Raw genomic sequence first — 24,805 nt, 5'->3', positions numbered from 1 at the left:
TTAATTGCGTGCATTTTATGTGTAAAAAATGATGTTAGTTGAGTCCTGACTAATTGAAATATTAATTAATGATTTTATATGGTTGTTTAGGGAAGCCTCTAACAAATTTAATACTTGATTTTATAAGTGCCTTAAATTGTTCTTGCATTAATTAAGCTCATTGAAAAATTGAGTAAAATCAAAGCTTTGATGTTCTTTGATGGTCATTTTAAATGGAAAAGTATGTTACAAATTAAAATAATTATATCTATTGTATTAATCAATTGAGTAAAAGCACACCTTTGATGTTCTTTGATGGTCATTGTAAGTGGAATGGTATGCTACAAATTAAACAATTATAACTATTGTATAAATCAATTGAGTAAACAAACACCTTTTTTTTGATGATCATTTTAAGTGGAATGGTATGTTACAAAGTAAAGAATTACTATTATTGAATTAATGAATTCATGTTGCTACAAACAAATCTATAATTTAAGTTTAATAAGATATTTTCCATTACTTGTTCATTAACAGTGATTGAATTTTTTTCATTTAAAGTGTATTTTTGCACGGCATGGACACAGTTTCACTTTATGAGGATTTTTTTTTAATTAATAAAAAATCCAGTTTTGAAGTAAAATCAATTTAAATAATGCTATTATAATCAGAAAATTTAAATACGGAAAAATGTTTATTATTTTAATAAAACATCTTTGTGCTTCTCGTGAAAATTTAACAAAATGTCACTTACGCTACTTTTTACATTCAGAAAATGACATGCGTTTGTTATGTCAATTTCGAAAATTGGATAAAAACATTATTTTTACCAAAAAGGTTGACTTAATATTTTATCAGTTGATGTATGTCACCTTAATAAACACAAAATTGGAAAAAAGTAAAAATGTATAAAAATGTCAGTTACATGACTTATTACATTCAGTAGGCGATATGTTTTAATTATAATTTGTAAAATTAGATAAATACAACATATAAAACTGCATATTATGCACTTTTGATAAAACACAATTTATTCCCAAATTGATGGTTTTTTTTCCCAATTCACATAATGCAGTGTTATAATGAAAATAAGCCATAAGTTATGATTTTTAAGAATGAATAATAACTATAACATATTTTTATTTTTATTTTGAGTAAATAAAGTTGTTATATGACATTAAAATTATAATTTATTACAGCCAATATTGAATTGTAGTTCTAAAAAATAATTTTGATAAATAACTATCAGTGTGTCATAGATCTTTATTAATACCATTTACCTTCCAATTTAAAAATTAATTTAATTTGAAGCCAAAAAAATGTGACAGCATTTTCATCATTTGGCTTATATTATATAACAACCACACCTACCATTATACAAGATATTAGGCACTTAGGGTGCAATAAACAAGCAATGATTAGATTAGCAAGTGTAGTACAACAGATAACAGCTAGATTATGGGTGCAATATACAGGCCCTTTAATCAGCATTGATGAGATTAGGTGACAGGGGGATAAGATGAGATTAGCACATTATTATGCAAAAAAACGTTTTTATATAGTTTATCACTGTATTAAATATTATTAATGAATAGATTTGATTTGACTTAATTGATAGTTTTATATATGGAACAGAACAGAACAGATAGTTTATTCATATAACTTGAACATTTACAGTTCATCGTTACATATACAAAACTGACAATATAATAAGCAATAAGCACATGCATAGTAATGCGAAAGTGACCAAACTAGTACATTAAAAGGTGTTATATATAATATACAATTAGTTTGTTTAACAGTATACAATTTATGAAATATTTTATTATTCGTACATAGCGATTTATATATAATGGGTATCGCCCTAGTTCCCCGTATACAGCTGAATTAGCGGTACTCATTTTGACACCCAGTATTCGTTTCAAAAATCTTCTGTGAACTCTTCGCAATTAAAGAAATCCGACAACGTCCCCATATGTCTTACACATAATTTCACTTCATCATACATAGACCGAATAATTTTTAACAATCTACCGTTTATTTCGCTCTTAATAAGCTTGTACCATAGTCCGTTTCAATATATTGAATCATAACATTTCATAAGGTCGATATAGCAACAGTATAGTTTCTTTTTAGAACTAAATGTTTATCTATAAAAGCCTTTAGTAGGAAAATAGCATCCACAGTGCTATAATTGGTTTTGAATCCAAACTATGGTAGTCATAGATGCATCTGTTGTATTTCACAGTGACATCCAAACATTTTATTATATACATACATATAAATGCATGAAAAAATATAATTTTTGACAATTATATAGTTTATTTATTTATCATATTTAACTGTTACAATGAAAACAGTTTTGAAATTAATATAAATGTGATTTAACCATTTAATCAATTCACCAATTGACCCTATTTAATTGGATTAATTGGATTAAAAACAACAAACAACTACAGTTCCTCAACACTTATGATTTACATGCATTCCATTCACAGTTAAACCAAACAAATAATCAAACAAGCTGCTTCATAAATAAAGTTAATTGAAAACTTCATAAACAAAATAATTATTTTGATAATAAATCAAGAATAAACTTCAACCAAACAATCATACATTTATTGGGGGGGGGGAAACGTCTGCACTTAAACCAAAGTGGGGGAGAAACGTCTGGGGAGGAAACGTCTTGGGGGAGAAACGTCTAGGGGAGGAAACGTCTTGGGGGTGAAACGTCCGGAAACCGTTTTTTGTCACTGTGAACGGTGGTGGTGGTGGTGGTGTAGTAGTAGTAGTAGTAGTAGTAGTAGTAGTAGTAGTAGTAGTAGTAGTAGTAGTAGTAGATGTAGTAGTAGTAGTAGTAGTATGCATTACAAAAATGCAGTTAGTCTTACATTTGGTAAAATTTAAATATATTACAAGGGAGGCAAATGCTGTAACAAAAAGAACATGCAAAAACGGTAGTTGTTTCCCTTGTTTGAACCATGCTAAATCCTTAAAATGCCTATTTCCAGTAACTGTGACCTTCACCTGTTACCTTGACCTTTGACATAGTGACCTCAAAATCAATAGGGGTCATCTGCGAGTCATGATCAATGTACCTATGAAGTTTCGTGATCCTAGGCCCAAGCGTTCTTGAGTTATCATATGGAAACCACCTGGTGGACGGACCGACCGACATGAGCAAAGCAATATACCCCCTCTTCTTCGAAGGGGGGCATAAAAAGATAACAATTGACTCTTCTTCAAATTTGTATATAATCTATTTCAATGCATTAAATACTTGAAACTTCTATGGGTTTTTTTGCCATTCTGATATTTTTTATTCATTTTGTCCTTAAAGGGATCTTTTCACGCTTTGGTAAATTGACAAAATTGAAAAAAGTTGTTTCAGATTCGTAAGTTTTCGTTTTAGTTATGATATTTGTGAGGAAACAGTAATACTGAACATTAACCATGCTCTAATATAGCCATTATATGCATCTTTTGACGATTTTAAAACCTAAAAATTATAAAGCGTTGCAACGCGAAACGATTGAATAATTTGGAGAGTTCTGTTTTTGTCGTTAAATTTTGTGAAACTACGAAGATTGCTTATATAAGGTATAAAATACGTCAACAATGCGTACTCGGCGGAATAGCTCAGTAGGCTAAAGCGTTTTTACTTCAGGACTCTGGCAGGACTCAAGGGGTCACTGGTTCGAAACCTGTTCCGGGCAATGTTCTTTTCCTTTTTTTATTTTTTTTTCTTGATTTTTTACTGGAGCTTTTACGATCCAATGTTTACATTTATCAATATAAAGCATTTAATGAATAAGTTTAAAAAATGCCAAAATCTGTGAAAAGGCCCCTTTAATTAAAAAAGAGATTTTAAACATTTATTATGAATAAATCTGAAGGAAAAGCAGCTCAATATTCAAGTGTTTTGATTGGCTGTTCAGAAAATGTGTACGTCGAAGTACAAACATGTATGTCGAAGTACAAATTGTACTTTGACGTACAAACATATACTTTAAAGTGTATTTTATATTTGTATGTCGACGTACATTTCTCTTTTTACCTAGTAGGTCTTCTTGACTTTCAACCCAAATGGTACGCCATAGTATGTCTTTAGGGTTATCTAAAGAATGCTCCAACTTAAGGGATCAATACAGAGACCTCCCAGTGACTAAGCCAGTTAGCAGACGCCCCATCCATTATACCACAGCCACCGAACCAGCTTTAAATTCCTGTGGCTAGAAAACAAAAAAACTATAAGATGCTAGATCTTTAAGCTAGGAACATGTAACTCGTTTTAATATAGATATCTATAAGATGCATTACTTAATTATTGCAACAATTATAATATTTTGAACACAATCATATCCATATATTTATTAAAAATACATGGTTATAAAAAAAAACTTGAAAAGCTTTTTCCCGTAAATTAGGTAGCACCTATAATCATATTAACTTACATGTACTTGTTCACAGATTTCTGCATTTTTTGAAGTTTGTGATTGCATGCTTTACATCGATTAATGTAAACAACAGGACTAAAGAGCTCCAGTATAAAAAAAATGAAATTAAAGAGAAAAAAAAGTTATCACCACCTAGGTTCAAACCACTGACAATTGTGTTATGAACCTACTCGGTCATTTCTGATGATAATTCCTTTCTGATGATACTGATTACAAAAATATTGAGTTGTGATAATAATAGCATCATCGGTGTTGCTATAAATACATCCTCGGTTAAATAAACTGCAGCAACACCCCTTAATCATGATTACCGGTACTTATCAAAATTGTTACTTTTGAGGTCTCCATATAATTGATGTGTATTTTTCTGTAAATGTGGTCTTCTTTTGAAACTTCTCTATCCAATTAAAACAGTAAACAGATATGACTTTATTTACTAGCAAACATTTATTTGTGAACTTTAACATGCATTCTAAATAATAAACATCATGTACATGATCAATGACATGGACAACTGCATGACCCTATACCACTTAGATACATATTTTGATGCATTTTTAGTCCCATAGGAAGTTCAATTTAATTAAATAACTTTCTTATTAAATTCAAGTTTAAAAGGCTTCATTTCCAACCCAAAGATATTGATGAGCAGCAAACAGCATAAAACCTGAATAGGCTGCGAGTTACTCGCAGGCTTTTCCTTGTTTTATGCTGTTTGCTCATAGCCGTTTTCACTTTGCTTCAGATTGGGAAAGGGATAAAACACCATAAGTCTGCATTTAGAGTATATGCTAAAGTAACTAGACCTTGTCACAGTATTGATAAATACGCCCGATGCTGCATGTAATAAAACGTAGCAAGTTTTAACAGTCAAATATTGGACTTAAAGAAGGAGTGACGAGATTTGAACTCTAAGGACATTATTTGAACTAAGTTTGTAGAGAACCACAATTTATATCAAACCTATGGGCTCCGTGGTAACAGAGGAACAGATTTTTCTTAATATTTACTGATTTGGCTAAATAAGTCAATATAAACAATAAGATTAGACTCTCTTAGTCAATATTCAATGTTACATACCAAATATGACACATGCATGTTTGAAAGGTATATAATTTTGCACATGCACAACTACATGTTATAAGGACAAGTCCTAGCCAATTTGACTATTGCAAGTTGGAAATTGTATGAGAACTTCTTTGTGCCTACAGTGAGAAAAACAGACCTCCATGGTGATTCAATTATACATCATTATACATTATACCTTTTTCATCATATCAGGAGTTAAAAGAAAAAAATGGCAATATACATGTTACATCATAATTCTTAAGTTAACTTAAGTAACAATTACATGTAATTAAGCTTATTAAAATTAAAATACCATGTTCTGAAAAGCACAATTTTAAAATGCAGAAAACAGTTTCAAAAATGTATCATTTGTATGATGAATGTTATTCCTAATCAACATTTTTCTTTTTTGTTTAGTTTTCCTCATTCCATTACATAAACAAGCATGCCTTAGTATGCAAGTGACTAAATTTTATCAATAATTCATTAACACACACAGGAGAGAAAAGATGCGAAGTTAATCTGCCAGTTCTTCTGTATTTTTATCCTTCAAGAGCTTCTGCCTCTGTGTGTAACTGCTCACTTCAATTTCCATGTTGTCCATCAAGGTACTGGACCAGCGTTTACGAAGCTGGTAGGAACCAAAAATAAAGAGTCCCATGCCTAACACGAAATTCCTATTAATGTTTGGCATTCTTTTGCGCTGTGGTTGTTGAGTGCCCTAAGCTGTGAAGAGCTTTACTTGCCTCTGGTGCTGAAATGAAATTACTGTTAAACAAGGGACAAAATTGTCACAAAACCAGGTTTTCATTGTGAAAAAAAATCTGATAAAGGGAGAAAACTCAAACTGAACTTTTGAAATGAACAAACAAAATTAACCCCCTTTGTAAGTTTTTTTTTTTTTAAATCTATTTTTAGTCGTGGCGATCTTGACATTGGAGATATCGACGTGATTCTTTCGTGCGACACACCGTCCCATGATGGTGAACAAATGTGCCAAATGATTTAAAAATTTCACAATGAATGACATAGTTATGGTCAGGACAAGCTCATTTATGGCCATTTTTGACCTTTGAACTCAAAGTGTGACCTTGACCTTGGAGATATCGACGTAATTATTTCGCGCGACACACCGTCCAATGATGGTGAACAAATGTGCCAAATGATTTTAAAATCTGACAATGAACGACATAGTTATGGCCCGGACAAGCTTGTTCAGCCCGCCCGCCAGCCAGCCAGCCCGCCCGCATTCGCCAATCTAATAACCAGTTTTTTCCTTCGGAAAACCTGGTTAAAAATATTGTTCTAACAAAACTAACACCTGATCACATTTTACACAAGCCAACAAAGTACACCAATGATAAATTACTTCATTTCTTGCAAGGTCAAAATAAATATTGATACCATACATATTATCTACTAAAACATGCCAATGCAACAAATTATTGTATAAAGAGCTATGTTTATGAAAATGTGAAGGCATTTCTGAAATGTTCTGAAGTCACGGTTTTGTGCAACGGATCAGAAAATCTAAAACAGAATGCTGCTGAAGGACCTATCCAGTCATTACACCCCCAGACCTTACACCCCTAGTCATTACACCCTCTAAGCCTGGACATTACACCTCTCAAGGTGTAGTCATTACCCCCCCCCCCCCAAGATATTGATTAGATTAGTAAGGTGTAATCACACCTTTCAATAGATAACTTATGAACCACTGATCTTACACTGATAATATTAATGGTTGCTCAAATTGGGAGGCGGAAAACTACAACGGGCGAGGCATGGTATGGTATTGCGCAAGGGGGGGTTAGAGGGTTAGGGTTAGGGTTTGGGTTAGTGTTAGGGGTCGGGTTAGGGTTTGGGTTAGCCTAAACCCAACCCTAACCCTAACCCGACCCCTAATCCTAACCCTTACCCTAACCCTTTTTTGGGGTTATCACCCCTGACCATGCCTTGCCCGTTGTAGTTTTCCGCCTCCCTGCTCAAATTATTTAATTGCGCAGCTATCATCTTAAAGTGTGCCATTTACATTACAAGCCCAATCAGTGAATATAATTTTTTGGGTAGGTGTGATCATACACACTAACTTATTAGTATTACTATCTTTGCTGCATGTTATATATTTAATTAATTTAATTTAAGTAAAATGTTAGGATAAATTATACTTTATTTATTGATCCAAATGAAATACTCCATTAACAGAGAACTTAAAAAAAAAAAATTCAGTCTTGCTTAGATATTAAATCAATGATAATACGGTAGCTTAGTTTAATAAAAATAGAAGTTCTTAAAAGTTATCCTTTACTGGAGAATTTATTTCAATCTAATAAATAAAATAACTGTAAAAATCTTAATTTATAATAACAAATACAGGAATAAAATATTTTTGTATATGTTACTGTATATACAGATTTTTACAGAAATATTTGCCAAAGGTAACAAAAAACAATTAGATTTAATGACTGACTTCCAATATCAGCTATGCTTTTAGGATTATAAAATCACACATGAACAATACATATGTTAAATGAAATAATTTCAAGAAATTGCCTAGACATCCCATTTCACTTTGAACAGTACTGTATACCATTCCTGCTAGTCAGTTTTCACAATTACTGGACAAGACTATGAAAGGTCTCTGATGAGACTTGATAATTAACAGGTTATTTTAAAAGATCAAAATAATTTTAATTATTACTCTATTCAACAAACATGCATAACTCAGACTCACGGAAACACACATTAATATTGATTAAAGCATAGGAGCCCGGCACAAAAAAATCATACATGATATATATTTAGAGCAGGAACATCATTAATCAATTGAAGTGTGCCCCATTATAGGTGTGATCACACCTTAGTAATCTAATCAATTATGTTTATATCTTGGGAGGTGTAAGATAAGATAAGATCAGATTTATTTTGAGTCGGCAAGAGTTAAACAACAAACATAAGCTCAGACAGCTTGTACAACCGACTATAAAACATGATGAATAAGAAATAACAGGTGTATAAAAGCTGAAAGACTGGAAACAAATTGTTCTACAATTAAAAGGCAGATATACATATAAGTATATAGCATGATATTACAACATCAGATACGGTACTAAAAAGTTTAGATTTGTCTACATTAAAAGTCAGATAATTTTTTAAGAGAAAGAATAAAATATCAACTAGACACAGCATGCGTACAAAGCAACCAGAGTATACAAAATATACTAGGCATACACAGCACACAAAAATACACCAAGCAAACAAGGCATATAAAGTAAATAGAGCAAAAAAACACATGCAAAGCACACAAAGTATACAAGCAAACAATGCATATAAAGTATATAAAGCACATTAAAACATGCAAAGCACACAAAGTATACAAAGCATACAGATCACACAAAGCATATAAAGCATATAGGGCCTACAAAGCATACAGAGCATGCACAGCACACAAAGCATACAAAGCTAAGAAAAATACTAACAGCATATAACATTTAAGTAAATAAAGCATATAGAGCATGCTAAGCATGTAATGTCCAGGCTTAGAGGGTGTAATGACTAGGGGTGTAACGTCTGGGGGGTGTAATGACTGGAAATCCTGAAGGACACTACACAATTGACCTTTTTGTTTTTACAGGTTCTATGCACATAAAGCAAGAGACACGGAAACTTGTATACTTCAGAGCTTTTTTATGCAGTGCGTTCAATCCAAATTTAAGTGAGATCTCTCAATACCTGATATCGAAAATATAATACCTCTAACTCTTCAGTTCTTCATTAGAACTTTCGGATGTAGCAAGTTTCTGTTGTTGTATCCTTTCTTCGTTTAACTTTACAACTGGCAACCAAATGTACACTCCTCCTAAAATGTTAAATGTGAGAAGAAAAGCCAAAAAAGGTTTCGGCACTAGCTGAAGTGAGCGAATGGATTTTGAGAAGAAGGAACGTTTTTTCATATCGATTCTATCCGAAATTCGGATATGAGACAATTCCCAACTAATGTACTGTAGGGTTTGGGTTTAAGAAATGTTTCAAAGAGAAATGAAACTAATGATAATCAATTAACCGAAAGAGAATAGTTTTACACAATTGTTGCGCAATCCATCACTCCCGTGAAATTGCAGGTATACATTTTATGTTCGTTATCTACGTGGACATCACAACAGGTTTGTTAAAATAAATGTAAAGGTTTGAACTTATGAAAATGTTATAGATGTGTAAAATTGGCAAAATAATTTTAGTTAAAATAAATAACAACAAACAACTGAATGTAAAATAAGCCAATTTTAACGACTTAAGAAGTTAAGTAATATCAATTTACCCAAAATAATACTCCTTTATACAAGACATTATTTCCTTATCCAATTAAAAATGACACTTACTGATTTTGTTTGTCTAATATACATTTACCGATATGAAACATCCGAATCAGGTAAATAGATGTTAATACAGCTCCATTGGTCATTGTCGGCACGGGTACTACTTAAATGTACCCCAGGTACTACTTGAATGTACCTCGGGTACTCTTAAGTATACTTACATGTAACCTGGGTATGGTAAATATACTATAATGTACCCGGGAATGTTAATGCTAAATCGGTTGTTGTCGGCTATTTTTTTTTATTAATTATGTTCACATTTATTTAAATTTACTGTTAAATGGCCTCTATATTATCGAAATTCATACTCAAAAAGCATGTTGATGCAGTTTTATATAGAGAAGTTTGTTTAAGATAAACAATACCATTTAACGGTAATCGGTAGCGCTTTTTACAACAACGCATTTCGGGCGGGAAAACAACTCGGGTACAGTCTAATATCGACCGGGTACGTTTTAGTATATTTACCGTACCCGGGGTAGATGTAAGTATACTTAAGTGTACCCGGGGTACATGTAAGTAGTACCTGAGCCAACAATTACCAATCGAGTGTTAATACAGTGATACTTTTTATGTCACTTAATTTTCGCCTCACTGCCTACTGTGTTTCATTTTGGGAAAATGAGATTGGGAATTTTCTTGCGCAAAGTCCACTGATTTTGAAAAAATATTCTTTATAAAACTCTCTGTACAAAATTGAACTATAAGAGCAAAATTAGTTCGTTATATACTTTTTTAGATGTAATTGAAATAAAACTAAGATAGTTATTACAAGACACTTCTTAAAAAATACATATACAAGTTGTTTTCATATATCCCCAAAATTATGTACGTACAGTTTACAATTGAAAAATGCATGTCCTAAACCGTGGGGTTGTAAATACACCCTGAAATTTTTATACACACCAGCAACAAGGGTATCCTATTGCTAAACACCCCATAACTGGCTAAGCTCTTAGTGTATATATCTATATATACAACATGTATTAAAAATTGGAATTTTGTTTTCACATTGGGACTTTTTTACTATTGTGCTGTGGGAATGGATCTGTGAAATGGACTAGTAGATACGCCAGGAAAAGGCCTTGTTTATCAGTATAATTATAGACCAAATCTGTACTATAAGTTCTAATGATACCATGAAAATGATGATACATCATAATAATACCAGTATCCATGAAAGCCCCAAAACCATAACAGGCCACAAGGTCTGGTGATCTGGTAACTGTTACTTGTCCAAATTTAATATGCTGGAAAATTAACAACAAATAATGTTTCTTGGTCTGAATTTTTGGGTGGAGTTTTACTAGCTTTGTCCAATGGCAGACAGAGTTTTACTAGCTTTGTCCAATGTTGGGTGGAGTTTTATTAGCTTTGTCCAATGTAGGTTGGAGTTTTACTAGCTTTGTCCAATGGCAGAGACTCATGATAATACTGGCTGGTTATTAAAAAAATAAGTTATTTTCCAAAATCATGAATTTGCAAATCTACTTCACCTCAGATTGATTTCATCATGAGCATACGGTTTGTTCCCGGGTTGGAACAAGGCACATCATTTGAGGGTAATATTGAAATCAACGAGTCCGATGTTAGTACCTACATATTCTGTGCTGGAAAGGAAATGCCAAAGGTATCCAGAGAGGAGATATCAGACTTTGGGGATGAAGGATTTCTTCTTCAGAATGTATTTACAGCGGAGGAGTGTGAGGAAATTATTGCAAATGGAGAGAAAATCGGATTTCAGACCATCATAGGTGTTAAAGATGATTACAGAAGTTGTAAGAGGTAACTTAGATGCTTGTTTAGTTTCTACCACTTGAAGTGGGTTTTTTTTACTATATTTGGAGTATGACCTTTTCCTGTGAAATTGGGAACTTACGACTTCAAATTGGAAAAAGTATAATTGTTTTATTAAGCACATTTGAATTCATTTAATTGCTTTGATCCGAAACTACAAAGGTCCATAATGACTGTAATTACAGATTTTATAAAATAGGAAACATAAAACAGAAAATTCTGAATAGAAATAAATTGTCTAAAAGGTTATATCAACTTCAAATGTCTTTATTTATACAATGGACACCTACCTTAAGAAATCTGGAATTGAAATCATCAATAGGAAATTTTAGCTAGGATTTATGGAAAAAGATCCGTTTTGCCATTTGGCACATGACCCATACGAGGCTTGACAATCCGCCGAATCATGTCTGAGGTGTCTCTACGTGTCACTTAAATGATGCATAAACAGCTTATACAAAAATGAGCATAATCATGTAGATCGCTCACTTTTTGTTAATGTCTTTTTCTTTCTTTTGACCTTGCAACATAGATAAGGCAAAACAATGATCACAGCATTCCTGTGCTATAATTTTTTATATTGATTAAGTTTGAAACATCACCTTCTTTTTGCTTTGCAGGATAACCTTACAAAGCCAGAGTCTTGCTGATGCCCTTTGGTTGAGGATCAAGGATCATGTCACAGACATAGTCATAGAAGGTGATCCCCATCTACAGCACATACATGGATCTCCCATGTTGATGAAAGGAACTTGGACACCTGTAGGCCTTAACAATGTAATGAATTCAATCTTTATGGTCATATCGTCATCATTATCCCTTATTCTTGGTAAGAGTTAACTGTACATATATTTTGCCAACTGTATAGCCTTCCATTGTTGTACAGTCTTGAACAATTGATGTTACAAATTGTATTGACACATATTTTGATTGAATGACAAAACCATACAATTTAGCTCCACAAGATTAAATTACATTAAATCAACTCATTAAGTATGTCTTTGTGGATATGAATTAAAACACACATCCTGTAATATTAAGAAATTTTTAATTGGATAAATTGACAACTTTTGATTTATGCTCAAACTTGAAATATACTATCATTTTAGTCTAAACCATAGTTATGTACATGTAAAATTGGAGTACTACAGTAGTTATATGAGGAGTATATCCTAATAGCTCCTTATGAAATCTAAGATAAAAAGCAATCTGTGCATCTTTGGAAAGTTCCTTTAATTGTTCTCTACTTCGTTTTTAGAGGACTTTTACTATTATAATTAAGTTGTACAGCATTTTTGCTTTAGATCATCCTTTAGAAGCTTTTTGTATAAGACCCAGGCATGTATGTATCAATAGAATAGGCCTCCCTCTGTGAAAAGGGGTCTTATTGCAAAATGAGCATAAATATTCCACAGGAGGGAATCCCGTTTTTTTTATCCTGGACGACTACACCTTACGGACCGATTGTGCTAGGTATAAGCCAGTGAAATTATCGATTGATATTGACACGGGGTTATACACGCGTGACTAATACACAGCCGCGCGAATCTTCGCTGCTTGGGGCCATACTCTGATACTAGTCGGCTGACGTGCAATAATCTGGTCCTGATGTAATTAGGGTGTACACAGTGTACTCGATTTCATGACATGGGAATTTTAGCAAACAGAATCAGACCGACTGTTTGGGATTTTCAATCGGTCTTTCATGACCTCAATCGGTCTAGGACCGACAAAACCGACAAAAATATGATCCCTGATTATATGTATATATATGCTATAATAGAAACAAGGAGTGCAACTTCATTTGCTGTAATAGCATATATATACATTTATTTTTTTTTTAAGTATAGCATATATATTTAAAAAAAAAACGGAATTCCCTCCTGTGAAATATTCCTTCCAGATTAGTCTATCTGTGAAGTCCACACAGGCTTATCAAGGTTGACACGTTCGGCTACACTGGTTTTTGTTTAAGAAGAGACACCCCTTTAAATAAAAAATTCCATAGAAGTGGAAAGCAATATACCTGATAAGCCTGTGAAGACTGCACAGGACAATCTGGGATGACACTTTATGTGCATTCATTAAGCCCAGTTTTCCCAGAATGCAACTAATATTCATCTTGTCTTCAGATATTCAGGCTCTGCAGATACCTGCCCGGTGGTCACTTTGCCCCACATTTTGATGGTCACTTTGATCGGTCAGCAAACGAGCGGTCACTGAAGACCTTCATGGTGTATCTCAACGGTAGCTTTGAAGGAGGTGCCACAAACTTTGTGGATGACAGACAGCAGTTATACAAGGTTATTTGTGCCCAAGTCTGTTGATTATGTTGGAAATCCAAAGTTTTAAAAAGTCCATTAAGATTTAATACTTAAATACTGTACTTGGTGTTTGATGAATCGAAGATGATATTGTATTCATATTATCAAGGGATACAACATTCAACTCACAAGGCAGATCTTTTATTTATAACAATATTTGGGCCCTGTTCTGTGAAAAGGGGGTTCAATGCATGTGCGTTAAGTGTCGCCCCAGATTAGCCTGTGCAGTCCACACAGGCTAATCAGGGACGACACTTTCCATCTAAACTGGATTTTGTATAAGAAGAGACTTTCTTCAAAAGAAAAATATCATTTAAGCTGAAATAGTAGTCCCTGATAAGCCTGTGTGTACTGTACAGGCTAATCTGGACTGACACTTTTCGCACATGAACAAAAAACCTTTTCACAGAGCCAATCCATTTACATTGTGTAGATTGTGATGATGACGCTACAGTGACAGTTGATATAAGCCTTAACCTCTGTTTGCATCTCTATTTTATAAAAAGTGCTTTTACTCTAGATTACTGAATTACTATATTGTAATTTGGTAATACTGGGTCTTCACTCCCTGTCTGCTGTTATCAAGCCATTTTTATGTAAACTAGATAAAAATATATGAGCCTCGCTTTGGGAAAACAGGTCTTAATGCATGTACATTAAGTGTAGTCCCAGACTGCACAGGCTAATCTGGGACGACACTGTCTGCTTTTATGGAATTCTTTGTTTAAAGGAAGTTTTTCCTGAATAAAAATTCGGTCAAGGGCAGATAGTTGTGTCCCTGATTACCTTGTGTGAATTGCGCAGGCTAATATGGGACACAAATTACACCCATGCAATAAGCCCTGTTTTTCCAGTGTGCAGCTCATAAAATGGGTTTCACACATTCATAGTATGCATTTAACAATAGAATTGTTCAAATTTCTTAATTGTATGCTTGAATGTTTGATTGAATTTAATTGATTTATTGTAATTTCTAGGATGAGAGCACAGGAAAATATTGTGCGGAGGAAAAGAATATCTTGTGCTCCATCAAGCCTGAAGCTGGTCTAGCCATCATCTTCAATCACTTTAGACTGCATGAGGGGGAACAACTCAAGTAGGTCTTAAAATTTAATTTTTGGTAAGTCACGTTGGGAACAATGAACAGTTGCTGAATACTGAAGGCTTGTTGGCTTGATGAAACAGTCATTTACCTCAATATAATCATCCGTTTAAAAATTGATTGACCAATTTCGATTATTGGGGAGAATTCTTGTTCTATGGACTCGTATCTTGTTATGTATACAATTGGCAAATCTTTATAATTATATGACATACTATTTTCACTATTACTAACTACAAAATAAATTGATGGTTCCTGAACTACATTCACTGAGCAGCCATCATTTGAGACACGTTTTGAGAAAACTGGGCATAAAGCATGTGCGTAAAGTGTTATCCCAGATTAGCCTGTGCAGTCTGCACAGGCTAATCAGGGAAGACACTTTCCGCTTTTATGGTATTTTAAGTTTCAAGGAAGTCCCTTCTTACCAAATATCAAGTTAAGGCGGAAAGTGTAGTCCCTGATTAGCTTTTGCGGACTGCACACTAAGCACATTCATTAAACCCAGTTTTCTCAGAACGCGGCTCATTTGTGTATCATTATGCATGCTGTTGTCAGGTCTGGACAGAAGTACATCCTGCGGACGGATGTAATGTACAAAAATGTGGACCAGAATCTCAGTGAGGACTTTGTGATTGCCGTGGGCCTTCTGCAACGGGCAGAGACACTAGAGTTGAGGGCGGTAGAGTGGGGTGTATTATTTGCAGGCTTTTTTAAAGCAGTATCTACGAATCCTTTTAAGGGACCCATTTCAAAGGGAAAGACCAATTTAAAAATAATCCAAATTTTTTTAAATCTTTTTTTTTCGGGGGGGGGGGGGGGGGGGGGAAGTAATTTAAGATTATTATAACTCAATTTTATTTTATGACTATGATGATTTTTAGCTCTACTGGCCGAAGGCCTGAAGAGCTAATGTCATGGTGTGGTTTCCGTTGTCCGTGCGTGCATAAAACTTTTTCTTGTTTACGCGATAAGTCCACAGTTTTCATCCGATTCTTTTCAAACTTGTTCAGTGTCTTTATATTAATGAGGGCTCAAACCCTATTGAAAATGGGTTACAACAGAGTAAAAAGTCCAGAATTATCTCCCCTTGAATTTGAGAAAATAGTGATATGAACGCAATAAACTCCACAGTTTTCATCCAATTATTTCCCAACTTGCACAGTGTCTTAATCTGAATGGTGAGTAGAACCCTATTGAAAATGAGCAATATCGGAGTTATAAGTCCAGAATTATCTTCCCTTGAATTTGAGAAAAAAATGAAAATTCAGTTTTTTTTATGTGATAAACTCCATAATTTTCATCCAATTCTTGGTTAACTTGCACAGTCCCTTGACATATTGCTTTCATATTTTGCAAACTTCTTTACCAACATGACCCCAATCTATAAACAAGAGCAGACAACTGAATCAAGCATTTTGTAGGAATTATGGCCCTTTTTCCATTTACAATATGCATATTACTTTAGTTACATTGCCATAACTTCTTTATCAGATTTTATTAATACTTTGACAAAACAACACTTACCACAATGGATTCCAACCAAACAATACCCCACGCCCCAACCCAGAATCCCTGCCCACCCCCACCCCAAATTTTTTTTTTTCCTTTTTTTATTTTTGAAAGATCATCTAATAAATGACCACACCCCACATTATACCCCCTCTCAACCCTCCCCCCCCTACCCCATCCCCAAATAAAAAAAAACAACTTCCTTTTTTTATTTTTGAAAGATGGTCTAATAAATTATTCAATACGAACAATTTCCCCATGATGGCTTACGTTATACTGTCAAGCACTCCAATAGTTGAGCGCGCTGTCCTCTGACAGCTCTTGTTTAAAAAGAGCAATATCGAAGCAATAAGTCCAGAATGACTTCCCCCTGAATATGAGAAAATTTTGAAATCCCGCTTGTTTACACAATTTATTCCACAGTTTTCATCCAATTATTTCCAAATTTGCACAGCATCTTTATATCAATGAGGACTTGAACCCTATTGAATATGAGCAGTATCGGAGAAATAAGTACACAGTTTCCATCTTATTCTTTCCAAACTTGCACAGTGTTTATTGCAGTAGAGCGATTCAGGCCCTCATAAGCCTCTTGTTATGATGTTGTTCTGGTAATTTTAATCATTTTTTGAGTCCTCATAAATTTATTTCCCAAATCAGTGGAATTTTTGCGAAAAAAATCTCCTTTGGCAAATTGCATTTTTTTCCAAAATGACCAGAAAAAGGCTGATAAGAATAACTTGGTCCAATATTTCAGTATAAGGCATAAATCAAATTATATTCACTCATCTGCCCTAATTTGGTCTTTTACTGAAAGCTACAACATCCTAAACAAACTGGTTTAAGATGGTATGTTGCTATGGTTACAGAACGGGGGAGAGTGTTTGCAGGCAGCTGAGATGTACAGGAAGGCCTTCAAGCTGGCCCCTGAACTTGAGAAAGTCACCTGATGAAGGGAACGTTAAGGAGTGCTCAGGACTTCCAAAACCTTTAAAGCCTCCTTTTGGGAAAACAGGGCTTAATGCATGTGCATGAAGTGTTGCAGTCCGCACAGGCTAATCAAGGACAGCGTTATTCTCTTTGCAATTTTTTCGCTTACAGGAGGTCTTTTCTAAATAAAAATCCATTGTAGGCGGAAAGTGTTGTCCATGATTGGCCTGTGCGGACTGCACGGGCTTATCTGGGAGGACACTTAACGCATATGCATTAAGCCCAATTTTCCCATGAATTAGGCTTATCAGTTACCATAATGTTGACTGAGTAAATGTCTCAGAAAATATTGGCAAGCCTAAAACAGTGCCTTGAAATGCAAAGCAAGCAGACAATATGTTGAGTGCCAAAAGTTAAATGGTATGATTATATCTATAGAGATAGAAAAAAACAACTCCAATGGAATTGGTTTCATCATCTCATATAGCAAGCATTTATTTGCTCTTGTTTGTTTAAGGGGGAGGGGGGTAATTTATATGCAATACATATTTGTGCAATTTTATGGAAACTTGAATGAGTTGTAAGGTATCTTACGTTTTGTTTACTTTTAGATTGATTTACATGAAGTTTTTTCTTATGTACATGTAATTTAACTTTTTTATTGTTGTGTTAAAAATTTAACAAGATATGTTTGCTGCAAAAAAAAGGAGTCAAATATGTCATGTAATGTGATAGTGTATATTTTTTATATATGAAGGGATTATAGTCTCTTCAACTGATGTTGACACTGTCAATTTATAGAAAAATGAGTTTAAAGGGGCCTTTTCACGTTTTTGTAAATTGACAAAAAATTGAAAAAGTTGTTTCAGATTCGCAAATTTTCGATTTAGTTATGATATTTGTGAGGAAACAGCAAAACTGAACATTAACCATGGTCTAATATAGCCATTATATGCATCTTTTGACGATTTAAAAACCTGAAAATTAGAAAGCGTTGCAACGCGAAACGATTTAATAATTTGGAGAGTCTTGTTGTTGTCGTTAAATTTTGTGAAACTTCGAGGATTGTTTATATATATAGTGTAATATACCTCTTCATTGTGTGCGGAAGGATGGTCGAGGGGTAAAATGTTAGACTTTTTACTCCTAAGACTCCAGGGGTCAGTGGTTCGAGCCCTGTTGAGGGTTACTTTTTTTCTTTTTTAAATTTTATTCTTGATTTTTTACCGGAGCTTGTTAGAGCAAATGTTTACATTTATCAATAGAATGCATTTAATGACGACTTCAAAACATGCCAAAAACTGTGAAAAGGTCCCTTTAAGCATCTTGCTTGTTTTTGTATTTTCTATTTGGGCTGTGCTCTGTAAAATGGGGGTTTAATGCATGTGCATAAAGTGTCGTCCCAGAGTAGCCTGTGCTGTTAGGGACGACACTTTCCACCTAAACTTGATTTTTGCTTAGAAGAGACTTTCTTGAAACGAGAAATAATATTAAAGCGGAAAGTGTCGACCCTGATTAGCCTGTGCAGACTGCACAGGCTAATCTGGGATGACACTACACACATGCATTAAACCCCTTTTTCACAGAGCACAGCGCATTTTTTCTGTATTTATACAATATAAAACTGTTATTTGAAAACACATAATTCAAATTTATGGCTATTTCTTACTATTTTCTTATTTTCTTAATAATTTAATTGTTCATGGTAAATACGAATTTCCTTCATTGAATTCATCTATATTTCTAACAAACATTTCAACTCGTACTTCCATGAAAACCATTCCAGAGAAAAACTAAGTCAACACTGTCTTTTTGGGCTGTGCTGTGTGAAAAGGGGGTTTAATGCATGTGTGTAAAGTTTTGTCCAAGATAAGCCTGTGCAGTCTGCTTTCCGCTGTAACGTTGTTGTTTTTTTTTAAAGAAAGTCTCTTCTTAGCAAAAATCCAGTTTAGGCGGAAAGTGTCGTCCCTGATTAGCCTGTGCAGACTGCACATGCTTATATGGGACAACACTTTACACACATGCAGTAAACCACCTTTTTATAGAGCACGGACAACTTAAATTCAGCTGTAAGATATTTGCCTGACTTAAATGTGTTATGTACAATACATTAATTAACATTCAGAAGTTTTTCAAGTCATTTATTCTCCAGTGAAAAGTAGACAGAGATTAAGTGATATATGAGGTCATACATTTGTAAAAACAGCGATTGGAGTTCAACACAAATAGCTTCTAAATTACAACCCCAGGTGTATATGACAAGTTCTGATCAATGTGGTTGAAATCGCTGATGAGTACTGCATTTAGGCTAAACAAATAGATCTATTTTAGTTCACATGACCACACAATATGGTAGGTAGATACCGTTTGGTTTTTTATTATTAATCATGTAAATGAAGATTCTAACAAGAGCACCGCCTTGCGGGTGCAGACCGCTCATCTATTTTCTTTTTAAAGGTGAAGGGACTCTCATTTTCAATCACAAAGGAGGGAGGGGTGGAGTGAAGAGGGGTGCATTGTGTGGGGTTGTGGACATTTATTACATTATCTTCCAAAAATGCGAAAAAAAGGAAAAAAAAATTGGGGGGGGGATGGGGAGGGTGGGGGTGGGGATTCTTGGGTGCGATGGTTGGACGGTATTTCAAACATAAAATAATAAAAATAAATATTTGTGTTTTTTAACCGTTTCAAAAAAAAAAGGGGGGGGTGAGGTGGGGGGGGGTATAGTGTGAGGGTGTTGTGGTAATTTGTGAGATGATCTTAAAAAAAAAATAAAAAAAATTAGGGGGGGGGGATTCGGGAGGGGGGGTGGGGGGGATTCTTGGGTGCGATGGTTGGACGGTATTTCAAACATAAAATAATCAAAATAAATAGTTTGTTTTTTAACCGTTTGAAAAAAAATTTGGGGAGGGGGGTGGGGTGGGGGGGGGGGTATAGTGTGAGGGTGTGGTGGTCATTTGTGAGATGATGTTAAAAAAAAAAAATAAGGGGGGGGATTTAGGGGGGGGGAAGGGGGGGGGGCACGGGCGATGGTTTGGGTGGAGTCTATTGTGGTATGTCAGGTAAGAGTAGTTTTGTCAAAGTATCAATCAAATCTAATCATAAATCAAGAAGTTATGGCAATTTTAGCAAAATTTAATAATTTTACCTTGAGAGTCAAGGTCATTCAAAGGTCAAGATAAAATTCAACTTGCATGGTACAGTAACCTCATGATAGCATGAAAGTATTTGAAGTTTGAAAGCAAAAGCCTTGATACTTAAGAAGTAAAGTGGATCGAAACACAAATTTAACCATATATTCAAAGTTACTAAGTCAAAAAAGGGCCATAATTCCGTAAAAATGACATCCAGAGTTATGCAACTTGTCCTTTTACTGTACCCTTATGGTAGTTTGCGAGTGTTCCAAGTATGAAAGCAATATCTATGATACTTTAGGGGTAAAGTGGACCAAAACACAAAACTTAACCAAACTTTCAATTTTCTAAGTATAAAGGGCCCATAATTCCGTCCAAATGCCAGTCAGAGTTTCATAACTTTGCCTGCACAGTCCCCTTACGATAGTTAATAATTGTTGCAAGTATGAAAGCAATAGCTTTGATACTGTAGGAATAAAGTGGACCTAAACACAAAACATAACCAAATTTTCAATTTTCTAAGTATAAAAAGGGCACATAATTCTGTCAAAATGCCAGTCAGAGTTACATTACTTTGCCTGCACAGTCCCCTTATGATAGTTAGTAAGTGTTGCAAGTATGAAAGCAATAGCTTTGATACTTAAGGAATAAAATGGACCTAAACACAAAACTTAACCAAAATTTTCAATTTTCTAAGTATAAAAAGGGCACATAATTCTGTCAAAATGCACGCCAGAGTTATCTAACTTTGCCTGCCAAGTCCCCTCATGATAGTAAGTAAGTGTACCAAGTTTGAATGCAATAGCATTGATACTTTCTGAGAAAAGTGGACCTAAACGCAAAACTTAACCGGACGCCGACGCAGATGCCGACGCCAAGGTGATGACAATAGCTCATAATTTTTTTTCAAAAAATAGATGAGCTAAAAATGAAAACAATTTTCAAAACATTATATGGAAGAAATTAAATAATAAAATGCTTTGTTTAACAACAAAAGTAATTTCATTATTGATCAACATAACCACAGAAAACAATCTGACAAACCCAATAAAATAATCTTGGGTTTTTGCATAGTTAGGGTAGGCCATGTGATCAGAAATACTTGTATGTTTTAATACCCTTATTAAACAGTTTCATTCTGCGTTTTGAATATTCTAGTACTTGTACTTTACTTTCACTTAAAACAAACAATAAGCGATGACAGATTTGTGCTAACAAAGACGAAGATTTTAAAAATAATACATAACAATAAAATGTACATTATTAATATTAAAGGGTCGTTTGAAAGTAATGACTTTTTATAATTTTATATATCTGTATATTTATAAACATTTGTGTTAGTCATTAAAACTGATCGGAAAACAATTACAAATGCATATAACAATTCTTATAAGAAAAGATAAAATCCAACACAAATTTATCTGTTACAATCATAATGGTCTATATACATACATAATGTATAATATACTAACTTAGATGATCTGAGATACATATATATAATATATAATAAGCACATTTCTGCTTTTAGTTACTTAATCCAGAAAATATAGATGTGATAAACACATATATACATACATAAATGTAAGCATACATTAATTATGTACAACAGGGCTCCCTGTTAACAATTACTTAAATACATTATGTACAACAGGCTCCCTATTAACAAGTATCCAGAAAAACATCATAGTATATTTAATAAATCCATAAAAGTGCTTGTTCCCACTACTACGAATTTTCTCAATCTCAAACTTAGATTATTGACCAATAAAACGCTTTTACATTTGGGATTTGATTTTTTTTTTGTTAAATTAAAACTAATATTGAGTTTTTGTAGTTATGTAAAAAGTTAGTTTATGCATTGTTTTTACATGATACTTATACACACTATAATATATTGCATAGGTTTTATTTTTTAAGTTATAACCAATATTGATTGATTTCATGGATAATTTTATCAGAAAAATTTCATTATTTAAGTAACATTTATATAAATTTTTTGAATAGAAAAGCTTTGTGGGTACCATCGCAAAATAAACCAAAGTAATAATAAGCCAAATAACCACAATAAAACAATTTCCTTTCCTTTCATGATGGCGAGGAAAACATATGGGCCGTGCTCGGTGAAAAATGGGTTTAATGCATGTGCGTAAAGTGTCGTCCCAGATTAGCCTGTGAAGAATCAGGGACGACACTTTCCACCTAGTAACAGAAAGTGTCAGCCCTGATTATCCTGTGCGGACTGCACAGGCTAATCTGGAATGGCACTTTACACACAAGCATAAAACCACTTAACAGTGCAGGGTCCATATATATTACTAGACATAATGATCACCAATTATCTTTTCATGGGGTTTTCCTTTCTAATATATTTAACAGTACTTACAATTCAGTTTATATGTGATTTATTCATATGCATTTTCCAAATCAGAATAATTTTTGCTCAATATTGGTTTGCGTCATCTTCTGCATTAATTGACCTAAACAATAAACATTTAAGGTTTGATAATAATTCATGTTGTCCTCATATAGCACTGATACTTGTGTCCCTTTGAGGACATCTGTAACAAGTAAAACTTAACAACACAGTTCATGTACTGTAACAACAGCAACACAATAAAAAATCTAGTTTATATATATTCTTTTCAAACAAGTAATTGTATATTTCCTTTTATAAATGTTCTGTTAATGTCATTGTGAACCATCACTGTGTATGCCATAGGAATATTTGTCTATGTTGATGTACATTGTACTTACATGTATGTGATATTGTTTTTCTTACAGTGATTTCTTATGGCATGATAGGATTGGAAACCGACGATGAAACAGTTAAACTTGTGTTATAAAGTGGAAAAAATGCAAAATATGTCCCATTTATTGTTGTAACAGTTCATATAAATATGCTCTTATAATGTGTTTTTTATTTAATTAAAAACAAGCTCAAGGGAGTTAAAACAAACATATTTTACAACAAAAGCACATACAATATAAGATAAGCTTGTGTCCTTTCATGTTTTTAATGACCATAAAAAACAATAAAAATAAATAATTAAAAATTAGTTATAACAATCCAGTAAACAAAATGAATCAAAAAATTTTTTTTAACAAAAGACGTAAATATTTAACTAAAACCTTACCTAAAAATTTAAAATGTAATTTTAAACATTTAAAAATTACAAGTTAGGTTAAAATAAGCATACTGCATAATTATGTAATGATATCAAACATAGTACCGTGGCGCTAGCTGACCTTAAGAAACATCCATTTAGTGTACATGTATAATATAAATAAACATTAACAGAATGGAGCTTTAACTGTTAAGCATGAAATATTTATGTATTTTTAAATGATTTCTGATTAACAAAGATAACCACAAGCAGTTAACAAACCTATATCCCATAGGAAAATAGTCTAACTGACCTGCACTTACTGCAAGTTCTCCTAATGCAAAACTTCATAACAATATAAAGTTAATAAAATTTCTTTCCCGATCTGGCTCATTCATGTACACGTCAGACATTTTATGTAGCAAATGTATTTGGTGTAAGTTTATGGTTATTGTTTAACCCAGGAAATTCCTTGTCACATTTCTGTTTGTGAAGCTAGTAAACATTTACTTATGTTTTTTGTCTTAAAGGGATTTATTTGCAGTTTGGCAAAATTACACAAAAATGGTAATGTTTAAGAAGAAAGTATTTATTAGATCCATACATTTAATTAAATTGCTATCAATAAACAAAAAAAGCTTACAGAAGGTCGCGTAAAAAATTATGGAACTTATGGTATTTTATGGATTACACAAACATCTTACTTTAGCATTATTGTACACTTTTTATGAGGTCAGTGCAACAATAAATATTCTTAAATTCAAAACGTAACAATAACTAAGTGAATAGCACAAATCTGTAAAAATATTAATATTTTCTTTAATATATACAGTTGTAAATGTTAAATATGCTTGCAGAGTTAATGATAAATTGCAAACTTTAGCACAGTTCATTCATTATTCAATCTCACAGTTTTATAAAAAGTCACACTTATTGTTGGAGATGTATGTGATACTGTCAAAGAACACCATAACAACTTCAATAACAAGATTTACTACATAACGTCATAAGCTGTAATAAAA

The 24,805-nt window shown here is 33.4% G+C and overlaps 1 protein-coding gene and 1 long non-coding RNA gene across 3 annotated transcripts; one reads left to right on the top strand and one right to left on the bottom strand.

Annotated features, from left to right (window-relative positions):
• Positions 1-4,852: 4,852 nt before the first annotated feature.
• LOC127873258 (uncharacterized) lies at positions 4,853-9,573 on the bottom strand. The gene is made up of 2 exons (XR_008046095.1): positions 9,258-9,573; positions 4,853-6,258 (listed from the first exon to the last, which is right to left on the bottom strand). It is a non-coding gene; the product is annotated as an uncharacterized LOC127873258 (long non-coding RNA).
• LOC127873249 (uncharacterized) lies at positions 9,553-19,200 on the top strand. Of its 2 annotated transcripts, none has more exons than XM_052417026.1 (7): positions 9,553-9,667; positions 11,382-11,665; positions 12,298-12,454; positions 13,810-13,980; positions 14,979-15,097; positions 15,662-15,723; positions 17,485-19,200. In XM_052417026.1, the coding sequence occupies exons 2-7, from the start codon at positions 11,394-11,396 to the stop codon at positions 17,511-17,513; spliced, it is 810 nt and encodes a 269-aa protein (XP_052272986.1). In that variant the 5' UTR covers positions 9,553-9,667; positions 11,382-11,393; the 3' UTR covers positions 17,514-19,200. The 2 variants fall into 2 exon arrangements, with proteins under 2 accessions (XP_052272986.1, XP_052272987.1); XM_052417027.1 differs by having other exon boundaries at positions 15,662-15,785.
• Positions 19,201-24,805: the final 5,605 nt, after the last annotated feature.

This window comes from Dreissena polymorpha, chromosome 3 (assembly GCF_020536995.1).
Source record: "Dreissena polymorpha isolate Duluth1 chromosome 3, UMN_Dpol_1.0, whole genome shotgun sequence".
NCBI lineage: Eukaryota > Metazoa > Mollusca > Bivalvia > Myida > Dreissenidae > Dreissena > Dreissena polymorpha.
The sequence above is the reverse complement of the archived record's forward strand: the minus strand, read 5'-3'. Positions and strand labels throughout refer to the sequence as shown.